The 14,298-nt window shown below is 35.2% G+C and overlaps 1 protein-coding gene across 1 annotated transcript; it reads right to left on the bottom strand.

Annotated features, from left to right (window-relative positions):
- Positions 1 to 864: 864 nt before the first annotated feature.
- On the bottom strand, positions 865 to 11,132 carry LOC149550490 (TCP-1/cpn60 chaperonin family protein). The gene is made up of 2 exons (XM_089793495.1): positions 9,832 to 11,132; positions 865 to 1,593 (listed from the first exon to the last, which is right to left on the bottom strand). Exons 1-2 carry the CDS (start codon positions 10,949 to 10,951, stop codon positions 1,106 to 1,108), a joined length of 1,608 nt encoding a protein of 535 aa, XP_089649621.1. The 5' UTR covers positions 10,952 to 11,132; the 3' UTR covers positions 865 to 1,105.
- Between the last annotated feature and the right edge of the window lie 3,166 nt (positions 11,133 to 14,298).

Consider the following 14,298-nt stretch of genomic DNA (forward strand, 5'->3'; position numbering starts at 1 on the left):
TTTCTTTTTTTTGTAATTAGTGTCTGATAAATTTAGCTTAGTAGCAGCTAGCATGCAATTTTAAAACCATTCAGTCATATGAGTTCATAGGATGTGTGAAACTCATAAACTTAGTTAATCTTATCTAAATCATTCCTTGCCTGGGTTAAAATCTCATATAGTTTTAACTCGATTAACTTCTCCTGTTCTCAGGTTAAGAACATACCCTGTTAAACTTCGGATAAACAAAATTCTTTGCAAATCCGCAATAGGGAGCTGTACCTGACAATTCAGAGGGAAGTTAGCCTTACTAGAAGCAACTTTCCAAACTGTTGTAATCAGAATTTGTTCACAAATTAGGGCACTTGTGAGTTAGAACTGAAAAGAACAAATCTGTTTACCAACAACATGATTTTCCATTTTTATGCCTAACCGTGCATTATTTCAAATCAGGCCCAATACACATGGAAAGGACTCAAATAAACATGAAAAGGGCCCTAACATGGAAAGGGCCCTAACACATGGAAAGGCCCAATACACATGGAAAGGGCCCTAACAAAGCATTCAGTGTTGGAAACAAACATTGCATCTGAAGGAAATTTTTTACCAGTCATGCATCAATCGATTCTCACCGGAATCTAAATACAAAATGCCATACGCTTTCTAATCAATTTTAACAGTACAAGATTATTCATACTCGGAAACAATGATTTCATTTTATACAATTATTTCATCCACTGGAATTGGTTAGTTGCTTCTGGAATCTAAATTCAAAATGCAAACAGCGGCATATCATCTGAACAAGCATATCCTGCAATGTCATGATATGAAACAATGGTGATCGTCTTGTATGCAGCAGCAGAAATTTTCTGGAGACTAACAAAATTCCAATATAAAACCTTACGTTGTATTCATCATAAAAATTTCACAAGCTAAAGCACAAAATGGAAATAGTACCACCATTCATCTGAGCAAAAATATACTGTAGAATTAGTATGTTCTAGGTGTGACGCAGCAAATTCCCAGCTGACAGGAAAGACAATACAAAACACAAACACCTTCGCTAGAAATTAGAATTTCAGAAGCTGCAGTCCCAAACTGTTTTATCAATAAAACTCACTAGAATCTACCTTACAGTCACAATATCATCAATCTTTAAAATCATCCGCACACATTCTGTTGCCAAGGATATTGCACTGGTACTCACCAGCAGTGGTTGAACCACATTCTCTTCTAAAATGTTCGTTATCTGACCCTTCCTAACATTGATTCCTGTGTTTACCTCTCCATTTGCATGACGGTTTCTTAGCTCTGTAACAATAGCAATAGGGTTCAACCCTGCATTCTCTGCCAGAGTATAAGGAATAACCTCAAGCGCCTCAGCAAAAGCACGAATGCAGTAGCTCTCCATTCCCTGCAATGTTTTGGCCCAGGCACCAAGCTGCCTTGACACTTCAATTTCAGGAGCACCACCTCCAGCTATCAAAAAACGCTTGTTAACAAGACACCTCACAACACAAAGGGCATCATGCAAACTCCTCTCTGCCTCACCCAGGACAAGCTGATTGGAACCCCGAACTACCACAGTGGTTGTCCGCCCCATGTTCTTGATCCCTGTAATGCAGATTCATTTTAAGCACAAATTTTCAGAAATTCAAAACACCAGTAGTAGGAAGGAAAAGATTTCCAATGTCCATTCTAAATTAAACTAGCACTTGCACCAGAAGGAGATACAAGGGTTAGTCTGATAGAAAAATATTTGTATGTTTTAATAAGATGGTTGTATATTGTGTTTATAATTGTGAATACTTTGTAATCGAAGATTGTGTAGGAATATATGACAATTTTAAAAAAGAAAAATACCAACTAAAAGTAACGCAAAAGATGGAGCAAAACAAAGATGATTATATCAATATGTGACTTGCACACAAAGCAGAATAATTTTGAAGTTCATATTAGAAGCATTTACACACAGTCTTGCTTGCAACATTTTAAAAATATGCATTACATATTTGGCCCAGTACATTGAAGTTTTTTTAATTCTTTCTTGAAATTTATTTCTTTCAAGATTTTGAAATTGATAAATTCCTTGCACTTGTAAAGAGTGAGATTGCAAAAACATTTTTTGCTATTCTTTGACTTCATTCCTACACATTGAAACAATAATTTAGTGGATTTTTATAAGGAAAGCATGGAGGTCCTATTCAAAGGTACAAAGTGTAAAAATCAAAAAGTTTGCAAGCCAAGGAAAGGAATTGTTAAGCATTTAATGCATTAGTTTCCAACTCTTGAGCAGCAACAGACACACCCTGAAATTGACAATATAGAAGGTTTTATATTTTCATAAATAATTTGCTACTTGAATAGTTACAAAAATATAAAAATTGATAATTCTTATCGAGAAGGATAGATGCAAAATTTTGTAACGAGAGCATCTGCAGTTGGCATGTTTCCTTTTTTCTTGATAATTGTGTATGAATTTATTTTCATTCTTGAATATCGAAAATTGGAAAATTGTTCTATATGAATTACATTTAGTGGTTTAACTCTTGCTATTGTTTAGAATATAGCTTCATTCAGATTGAAGCATGTAATATATTATTATTAAATTGATAATACACACACACACACACACTAGCCCTTGTATTGGATAAGGTACAAGTGTATAGACAATAGTGTCTCTATCTGTATGTTTTTAAAGTGCAATCAGGAATGAAATTAACATAATATAATTGCTATAGCTTTACTTTATGCTCGTTCAGGAAAAACAAAATATCAATTCTTTTGGCCTACAATTGCAACTTTCTTGTTAGGAAGAAGTAATAATGATATGAAACAAAATCCATACTATAGCCAGTATTGGCAGAATATTATCATGTGTAACATCGATCAGCAGATAATATAATAGGTGAAAAAGAAGATGCAAGTGTCATTCACTCCAGGATTATTCAATTGAAATTCTTCCACTATTCCATGTTAGATCAATCACAGAGATAGAGAAGGCATTGAATAAACTATAATACTCTTCAGATTTTGATAAGTACATATCTGTATGAAACCTGATTGTCTGCTGCTAGGAAGATGTAACCCTTTCTAAAATTTCATTTAGCTGGCTTATGAAATAATTAAATGCTTAGAAATTATTGTATCTGGCTCCGATGCTAACTGGGCACCATCTGTTACACAGGAAGGTGCAACAAACACACAGCACCGGAGGTGAATCACATCACTGAGGAGCTGGAGTATTTATCTTGAATCTGGAGCAAGAGACTGATACAAGTGAAGGAACACAGTCTTCTCTTCAGAAAAAAATTATTGGTATTGTCTAGTAATATTGCATAGCTGTTTGCACTAAATTCACATTAGACATTGTAGAAAGTGAATTATCTACTATCCAGCAAATTTGCATCTGACATAAGGAAGAAATGCTTGCTAATCTCTGAAATCAGTAATAAATGTTGGAATAAAAATCACGTAAACTACTGTTTTCATAATTATTTTAATAATATAGACCTCAAACACATATATTTCATACTCATCTCATTAACCAATAATATCATAATAAGGTATTAGATAACACATTGATATTTATTGGAGCAACATCATTCGGAAGGTACAAGTCATATGTGTATCTATTATTAGTACTGCGTATGTATTAATATAATTCAGATTTGATCTAAAAGTGTTCCTACTTACAGGAAAAACCCTAGTCGTGAGTAATGGCAAAAGGGTACCAAATTTAGCAGAATCCAGCTAAACCACTCAATGCCAGTTGGGACCTATAAATCTGGCGCTAAACCTTGAAAAATGACAATCAGGATGTGAAAGATGGACTGTTCAGGCAAGACCATGTTCTTCGCTTTCAGCCAAAACCCTCTGCTTCCATGGAATTTTATCCATGAAAGGAAACCAGACAGAACTTCAGTCTAATCTAAAAAGTACCTGCTATAAGACACCATTAATTTGTCAGAGAAATACGATTCCAGTTTGATTCTGATGGTGGATTCGAACAAAGGTCTACTCTGCAGTGTCTTCGTTGTTGTTTGACAGATCCAAGCTGGCTCCCACAATAAACAGTCGTGTCATTAACGGATACCAAATTCCCAGTGACAGTACCAGCTACCAAATCTAGGCTGCCGAGCAGGTGCATGAGACTTATCCGGTGGGCTTTGCCCCTATGAAAAAGCCTATCGGCTAATAATATTGAGTGAGTAATTTAATAGTAATATATACTTGTCTGCTTAACAGCAGAAAAATTAATATTCTAGTGAGAAATAATATATGATATCGTACCATATAACATGCCCGATAATAGTGATATAGTAATCAAGCACGATAAATGCTGATACTAAATCAGTGCATTATGATATTCATTAATTAAGGAGACTAATTGTTATGGCCACGTAGGGCCATGACTCCACGTGGCATAAGCCACGGAGGAGTCATGTCCCTACATGAGAATAACTCCTCATTTGTTTATATATAATGGATATTGGTGTTTGCTGAGGTAACATATCAATAAAGGAGGCAATACTGTTAACTACAGCAAGCATACGATATATAATGTATTGTTATCATTAAAAGGAAATTAACAGTGATCATTCAGATCAGATATTAACAGCAGATTTTTACAGTTATGAATATATATATTTACAGTCACAATATTATTATAATCTCAGTCAAGGCTGAGATAAGTTGATCATTAATATATATTATTCTTTAAGGAGGAATATAGATATATGAACCTGTGATAAAGTTTAAAGCTATCATCTGATATAATCTGATATAAAAGACTGTTAAATTTCTCTATCACTGATCCTTACTTCCTTGACAGCTATAGCTATAAGAGTTGACCCTCATCTTTCTATCTTACTTATATCAATTGTTGCTTTGTGTAACATCAGTCCTTGGCACTTATGTATGGCGATTGCCCATGCCATGAATAGTGTGGTATTTGTCTACAACAAAAAAGGTAAGTTGAAACTATCACTCCAACAAAGCCCCAAAATTACATTGTTGAATACACAAATGAAACTAGAATATTCAAACTCTTTACAACCTCTACATTGAAGATAAATCAATATAACATAAATTATCATGAAAAAATGTGCTACAATAACACACACTAACCCAGACTGACAATTAAATTATTAATCTCCAGCTCAAAACCATACTCTTCTTGTAACTTGCAACCAAAACACGCATCAAAGGACCAAACAGTTTTTTAATTTTCTCAAGGCTTCAATGCAATCCTTATATGAGAACAACCTTAAAGAACCAAAGCATTTCCATCCAACAGTTGTAATCTCCAATGGGTTATCGTCCACAAAAGGAAATGAAATACAAAGTGTTCTAGAATTAGAATCTCAAGTAGAAAGGATTATTTCTCTTAATAATCAGAATATATGACATATATAGCCTTGAACACCCACCCAAATTGATAAAAATTTAATATGTTGTCAATTGATCACTAAAATATCCTCATATTTCTTTAGGAACAGATTTATAGCATTCTCCCTCTTCTTAATTTCACATTTTGGATGAGTCCCATTATTAGTCTAAAATTTCATGCATTTGCAAATATGTTGACATAACATACTTCACAACTCACAAGCTCAGAATTTTAAACATCATAGTTTTAAACTTAAAAAATAAATTTTTATCTCTATGTAACCCCAATAGCAAGTATCAAATAACTCATTTTTCATTGTTTCATCATCTCATCTTTTGTTCTCTTTATTCTGCCTGAGATATATAGTTCCCATATCAAACATGCTCCTCACCATAATCATCTTATATTTTCTCAACATTCTAGAAAGAGGTAAACTATCATATCTCTACTAATTACTTTTCTTTATTGAATCTGTGTCTATCTTTTCATCTCACATCATACATCATCTAAGTCACCACAATCCTTTATATCTTGTTGTGTCTTGAATGGTGTGTTGGGACATGTGTCGTGTGCATGTTTTTGTTGTCCCAAAACAATATCTGCCAAGGTTTTCAAATGAATTGAGATGTGTTAGGGCATTACTTGTGTTTGGATGTGCTTGTACTTGTTAGTTATTTTATGCATTTGACACATCATCACCCTTGCCCTTATACCTTCTTGCATAATAAAAGTAGTTATACCAAACATCAAATTATTCACACTGATTATCATCTTCCTTGTCATTAACTTTTCTCATCATTTTATTATTTTGAGACCCCATCTGAGTTCTTTGGACCTACATATTCTCTCAAGGCACATCATCCCACAATCCTATCCATCCTCCCTACCTTACAAATGTTATTTCTCATAAAGTTTTATCCATTTCATCCTTTCTCGTCCCAAAAGGTGGTATAATATTTATATACCAATATATTTAAGATTGGTTTATACATCAAATCACATGGGATCGAAGTCACTTGGCAATAATCTCAAATGCAAGTTAGATGTTGACGTAATTTTATTTTGAATATTGATGTAAAAGTGATGTAAAAGTCTATTGAGTGATCTCTTACCTTATATCCAATTGTCTTTAGAAGAATTGGAGTTTGTTCTTTCATACAATATCGTCGAGTGTAATTGGATATTCATTCCCACTTCATGTTGACACATATGACCAATGAAAAAGTATAGCTTAAACTTAAATTGTTAATTACAACTCTTCATTGGCTTCAAATTTTCACTTCTTCATTTAATTGTCATCTCTTTCCTCTTACTTTCAATCTGTGTGTAGGCAACTCTTCATTGGCTTCAAATTTTCACTTCTTCATTCAACTGTCATCTCTTTCCTCTTGCTTTCAATCTATGTGTAGGCTTCTTAGGGGATTGCTACTCCATGATGATTCAACTAAGTTCCAAAGATAATTTTCTTCTCTTCGAAACTCCTACATGCTTGTCTAAGTCAAACTTCGCATTCCTCCATGAGTGTGTGAATTTCTACATGGTGAGGACATTGGTTGTGCTAGAACCTTACACAGAAATTGAGAAACATGGCCCATTCTAAGACTTTGACATTGTTACCCTAGTTCGTCACTTTGTCATTCAAACTAGGCCAAGGTTCGAACTAGTACCTAGTCTAGGTATAGTTCGAGCAAAATTCGATCAAGGTTCAAAAATTTATGGTGTATCAACAAGTCCCTAAATTTCTTACAAGATGTTATAGGGTAAGCATCCTAGGTTACATCTTTGACATAGAGGATGTTTAATTGCACATAATGGACTAGACTAGATCATGAATGTGGCGACAATAAGCTTCTCCAGCGGTCGACATGAACAAGATAAATCCACCATTGAGGGATAGAACAATGTTGCAAGTATAACTTTGCTTCTTTTATAACATGATACACTTATTTCCAAGCTTGGCTTACTATATGCCTACTTTAATAAGCAAGGCCGTTGACAAAAGAGCTCTCTTGTTTGTATTCAATTTGTCAAGCAATGCCTGAGATATTCCAATCAATTGTACAATGCTTTGTAATGATACTATAATTACAAGTTTAAGTTTATGGTGTTTTCGTCGTTTACAATGATTAAATCATATGATTTTATGATACCATGTGGCATTCTAATTTTAACTTATGCTTCTAGGCTTCATAAATATCTGAGCGTGTTTATATATATATACGTTTTTGTATGAACAAACCCAAACTAACCCAAACCCCTTTCGAAAGCTTTGTCGTACTAGCAAACTGGTTATCGAACTCAAACCAGTAACTAAGATGAAAACCATTACATGCATATCTTGCAATCATGGCATTCCATGAGGCCACATTTTTATTAGGCATTACATCAAACAGTTTGTATGACTTGTGTATGCTTCCACATTTTGTGTACATATCTATCAATCCATTTGTAACTACAACATCAAATGCAAATCCACTTTCCAATATCCCTTGATAGTTGTTCATTCCCTATTTCAAAGCTCCCACTTTGCCGCAAACTGATAGAATACTGGAAAAGGTTATGGAGACTGGTGTTAAACCTGCCAATTGCATTTTGTATGAACAAACCCATTCTGTGAATATCCTGCAAACATCACAAGCCACAATACAACATTTCTTTGAAAAGTCTTAAAGCCTTAACAAGAACTCCACTCTGTGCATATCCTGCTACCATTTCCATCCATGAGACAACATTTTTCTGAAGTATTTTGTTAAACAATCCAGGCACTTTGTATATGCTTCCACATTTTGCATACATATCAACCAGGTCATTTGCAGCTATATCAACTGACAAAACTCCACTCTCCATTACACTTTGTTGGATGCCCAAACCATGTTCCAAAGCTCTTAGTTTGTCCCAGGCTTGAAGTGTGTTGACAAAAGTGAGCTGATCGTTCTTGACACCTGTTTATTGCGTTTGAGGAAACAATGCCTATGTCTCATGAGAGCATCCATGTCTTTGTGTGGCACAATTCTCACATTCCATGAGAAGACATGTCAGTAAGTCATTTGATCAAACACATGGTGTGCATCGACTAAATTTCTACATTAATCAAACATGTGTATTGGTGTAAAATGCTTTCGGTGGCAAACTCATATTCCCTTTCTCATAAATGTAACATTGAATTTTCTTACCCTCTACAAGGACCCCTCTACAAGGACTTTCTAGAAAATACAGGTTTGCAATAGTAGAAGAAATGCAGAATAGACTATTGGGGGTCAAGTGCAGCAGGAAGAAGGTGCAGTGCATCCTTCAACCGTCCTTCTCTATAAAATGCTTTGAGATGGATATTAATATTTGAATTGGCAGCAGATGAAAAAAATCGACAGTGTATCATTATTAAAGCATTGGAAGTGTGCATTGCTATTCAATTTAAAAGAACCACAGTAACAGTAGAACACCACCCCCTCCCCCCCTTTGCCCTTGTTTTAAGGTCAATTTCATTAAAAAATTCAGTCAAGGATAATGATGTTGGTAAAGAAAGGAATTGATTGACAGCAAGCACGGTAGTTTTCCTCTGGCATGTTGAATTTGGGTGTTTGTTTTTCATTTCGCCTACAAAGAAAAATAGAGTGATGTTCCAGATCCATGCATTCACTTCAAAAACATATATTTGGAAAAGTTCAAATTTCTCTGGTAGAGAAAACTTAGTAGAGAGTTATTTGTAATGTCTGGGATTTTTCAACCTATTCAAACAATATATTTAATCTAAGATTTCAAGATACTATGCAGTTGATCAATGCTAGAATACAAGGCATTGGAAAGAGAAGCAACAGAATCTCACCATAGCTACTTCAATGTTGTAAACCCTGCAAAAGCCTCTTAAAGTGATTACCTCTAGGTTTAGTTTGCAAGGATGAAGATGGAGGCTTTGGAGAAGGGATAAATCTGTCCTGCACATTTGTCCAGCAACTGAAAACTAATGAAAAAATTACCACCTGGATTCTCAGCATTGGACAGGTATCAAGTGAAAACTCATGTAATAGAGCCTATCGGCTAAATAGTAAGCTTCCAGCATTCAAGTAAATAGCAATATGAACTCAAGATTTAGGTTTCCCAAAGCAGCTCTTGATCAGGGTATTAAGAAAAATGATGTAGAATAATGGTGGATCGCATATGCAGACCCAAAATGTCAAGGTATGTGTTTCTTTTGGCACGGGATTTCCAAAGGTCTAATACTTTAACCCTAGTAAGTCCTTGATATTTAATTCTCAAATTTATATTTCATGTACAGTTATATGAAATCCTTCTAGATCCTTTAAAGAATAGATAAAAGATGTAGAAAATATGGGATCCAGATAATGCTAGCCACTATAATTTGAAATACAAAATTCTCACATTGTAGAAGAAGACTAACAACATTAAGAACGAAAAAAAAGTTCCCAAAATTAACCACTTGGTGAGTTTAAGACTTTCCCTACCTGTAATCTTCACAATCCTACTATCACCAGCCGCAACCTCTTCAACCAAATCAGCATGCCCCAACTTCTCCTCCCTAAAGTGTTCAATATTAGCAATGGGTAAACAATTCAGTGTCTTGGTAATGAACTCGATTTCATCCCTTTCCACATCCTTGACCACCAAAATCTTTGCCTTGGACAGATAATGCAGTGAAAGATCAGTGACGGCATCTCGTAGAATACTCTTCTGGATCAATAGCACGTTGCATCCAGTGGCTTTGATCTTCTTTATCATTCCCAGAATATAATTTCTCTCCTCCTTCAAAATCCTATCCATCATTGTATAATCAGAGACCACAATGTTCTGCTCAATGTCCGTCTTGGGAGGCGAAATCTGGAACTGTATGACGCCAATCTTCGCATTCTCAATCCTGGTGGGGCCACCAGCCGTATGGCTTGCCTTCTTATCAAACACCAAACCCTTAACCATCTCCGTATCATCAACAGTCCCGCCCAGTTTTTGCAAAACTTTGATGTCCCTCAAATCCACAATGTCAGGCTTCGCAGGGTCGACGACATTTAGGACGGCGTCAACAGCAAGCGGGGCCAATAAGGTAGAATACTGGCTGACAACCTTACTATTCAAAGAAGTGCTTGCACTTTTTACCAAAGAGTCACGGTCCGTCAATTCAACAGGAATAGCCATGGCAGTTAAAACCTCGACGGCTTTCTCAGAGGCCCTGTGAAAGGCCTCCGACATAATGGTGGGATGGACACCCTTAGACAGCAAATTCACACATTGTTTAAGAATCGCACCGGCGATGACAACAACTGTTGTCGTGCCGTCACCAGCAACAATATCCTGAGATTTCGAAAGCTCTACAAGCATTTTAGCGGCTGGCTGAGTTACCTCCATTTTGTTAAGAATGGTGGCACCGTCGTTGGTGATGATCACGTCGCCCGAGGAGGTGCAGAGCATCTTGTCCATGCCCTTGGGACCCAACGACGTTCGAACTGCATCCGCCACAGCCTTGGCCGCGATGATGTTGGCATGCCGGATGTCATCCTTGCGCTTGGTGTCAACATATTTTTCTGTCTTGGTAGCCGGTGCTACCCGCGGGTGCTGCACTGCGGTCGCCATTTTCAACTTCTTACAAAAGCTCTCTGTGCTGTCTGCTTCGCCTCTCGAGGATTTGCAAACTCGAAACCCTAGCAGCAAACCAGCAGATCGAATACCCTCTTACAGTCGCAGTTTCGAAACTTCGAGTTTGTGCACCAGATCGAATCCCTCACGAACTAGTTTTTTGTTCTTACTTGTTATTGGCGTGATAGATTTAGGGCACTTGTTTTTATTTTTATTTTTAAAAATGCGTACGAATGGGAAACGTAAATACGTTTTTGAAAAAAAAACAGAGTTGATGATGCCCAAAAAACTCAATTTATGAATTTTATATATATATATATATATATATCAATGCAGATACGTGAATACATAATAATAATAATAGTTTTATTTTGAATAAAATAGTGAAAATATCTATTTATTATTTAAAAATATATTATTACTATTTCTAAAAAATATTATTATTTTCATTGATTTATAAAAATATAGTTGGTTAATATTCTCAATTAATTTTTTATAAAAATACAAAAATTTAAAAAAGGGTCATTATTAGAACTAGCAATCGCACCTAAGGGTTCAATAAGTACGCCGAATTATAATTAGGGTGCAAGAGGTACACTAAAGAAATATTGAAAGACATTTAGGAAAAAAATGCGTTCTTTCTTTCATATAATGGTATTAGTAATAAGATCAATTAAGGACCTATTTAGTCAATGATATTTTCCCAACCCTTACCCTTATCATGACATAAAGCCAAATCATACCCTGTCCCCAACCATAATAAAATCTCTAATTGTAATCAGATTAATAAATCTAACCTTATTTATAATTGTAAACTATATTCACAACCCTAATTCCAACTTTAACTCTACCTCAACCCTAACCTTGATTGAAAAATTAAATCCCAATCAGAAAGAAAATAATAAACCAAATTCTAAACTCAATTCAACCTTAACCATCACTCAACCTAGAATATACTCCTAATCCATAACCCAATATAGTAGTTTTAAAAATAATTTTATATTGTATAAAATAATATAAAAATGATATTGAAATGATTGTATACGATTAATTTAAACTATATCAAGTATAAAAAAATATATACTTTAAAATATGCCATTTGATACTCTTCAAAAGTGAATATTAAATATGTATCTAATTATATCGATTTACACAAACAAAGGCGAAAAGTCGCATTTTTACGCGGATCAAAACCGTGTTTGGACACCGGTGGTTTTCGAGCATCCGACGACATTTGAAACCCTAGCTCTTAATCCTGAGGTAAAGGATGACATAATGCAGGATCTCAGGAAGTTTTCTCAACGGGAGAAGTATTATAAGAAGGTCGGTCGTGCCTGGAAACGGGGGTATTTTCTCTACGTTGAGCCTGAACTATGGATGCACAAAGTGAAATACTTGCATCTGTTCAATTTTAAGTTGGTTTGCTGCGGAAGTCTCTCGCGAAGTTATACGTGGAAATACGAAATTGCTATTAACAATTAGAAAGACAAAAAACTGCGAATGATGAGTGTGAAATCCGACGGCGAGGGGTGTTTCAATCGTCTTGCATGCTCCTTGTACACTATGAACCGTTGATATAATAAGTGAAGTTGTTCACTTCAGTATAGGGACGCCTTCGGCGTAAACATATATTTTATGGATGTATACATGATTTATATTATGATTTATCTCATTTACAATCAAATATTAGTGATATACATGTCAATATTAAGTAAATAAAATTATTTTTTCATCATTTAGAATTGTGCATGTATTAATATTTTTAATATTAGTTTATAGTTAATAGCATGGTTATATCTTAAATTTGTTTGCATGTTACACGGACGTAATGTACTTACAATTTGTAACATTTACCATGTTTTTCCTAGTTGACAGATCCTTATGATGATGCACCTCATAATAACATGTCTTAACGAGGTTGGTGTTCTTGATGTTGCTAGTATATTCTATTATGTTGATATTGAGATGGCGAGGTTGTACATTCGACAGAGTGTACAAATATATATGTACCACTATTTTGTCAAGTCTTCAATTATCGAGTGAATGCTTCATATCCCATACTGCATACACCCCCAAGAGTGTCTCTAGATTTTTAGACAATAAGAGCAAAGATCTTGGGTATTGTGCCATGGGATATGGTTTAGAGTTGTATTTCTAAGGACATCATCAAACTAGAGGTCTTCACATATTATCAGGGGAAGGCCAAGGTGGGGGCCTATCAAGTGGCATGTTGTGTTGATCCAGACATAACCTCTTGAATTTACCCATAAGTCCTTGCAATGGGTGGTCATTCTCCTAATAAATATCGAATTCCATTGTTTTGTGCAACAATTCTATGTTGGGCCTCAGTGTGAACTATATAGATATTCCTTTTTCTTTTGGTCAAGAATGCAACAAAGTTGTTGATCATGGTCATTATCGTAGGGTTGAACAACCTGCACCAGTTCATAGATATTTGATTATCCAAAGATTTTTGGTCCTACCACTGTCTATGACTCCTACTGATAGAGTTCTCGTTACTTCCTCAATCGACAAGATTGGTCATATTGCATCTCAACCACTCGTATTGCATCAGATACATTTTGAGTAAATCCTACCTAAGGTCATCTTTAGGGGCATTATATAGTGTAGACTTGAGAAATTCTATGTCAAGATTAGAAAGGTGTTTGTCTACACACCACGTGTGAATTACAAGTCCTTATAAAGGCTTAGAGTCAAGCTAAAATACAAAATTATTTGCTTGAGGACCTTTTGCAGTCATGTGCATTCATTGCATCAACCATTCATATATCAATATGGGATGTTAGAGCTATGATTAGATTCTCTTAACTTGTGGATCCACCAACCTTGACCATACTCTGGAGTCATATGCAACACTCACATCACTTTGTGCAACATGAGCCTCCCAAGGATCACTTTGCATGTGTAGAAGCAGAATCTGATGAGTTAACAATATATGTATCATAATTGAGGACTTGGAAACATTTAAGGAGTAGTTGTAGGGTTTCAATTAGGTGGGGTACATGAGAATGTATATAAATATGCTACTATACTTAGAGTCTATGCTACTCCCCTCTTAGTTGCATAGCCCCCCACACTCTTCCTTACTTGAGAGGGTTAGGACCAGAGATGGTGCACATAATGCAACTTCTATGGAGTATATGATGGTAGCTAATAATCCTCTAGCATTTGAGACAAGTATTTAATTTGATTTACTTTAACATTATTGCAAATTTATTCAATTTTTAGTTCATATTATACACAATAGTTAAATTATTTTTAGCTATGTGTGTCGGGTATGCATAATTTTTTGTAGGCACAACTAGTTGAGCACATTACCCCCA

The sequence above is a fragment of the Cupressus sempervirens genome, chromosome 7, assembly GCF_028749045.1.
Source record: "Cupressus sempervirens isolate cs-2001-9-10 chromosome 7, ASM2874904v1, whole genome shotgun sequence".
In the NCBI taxonomy this organism is placed as follows: Eukaryota; Viridiplantae; Streptophyta; class Pinopsida; order Cupressales; family Cupressaceae; genus Cupressus; species Cupressus sempervirens.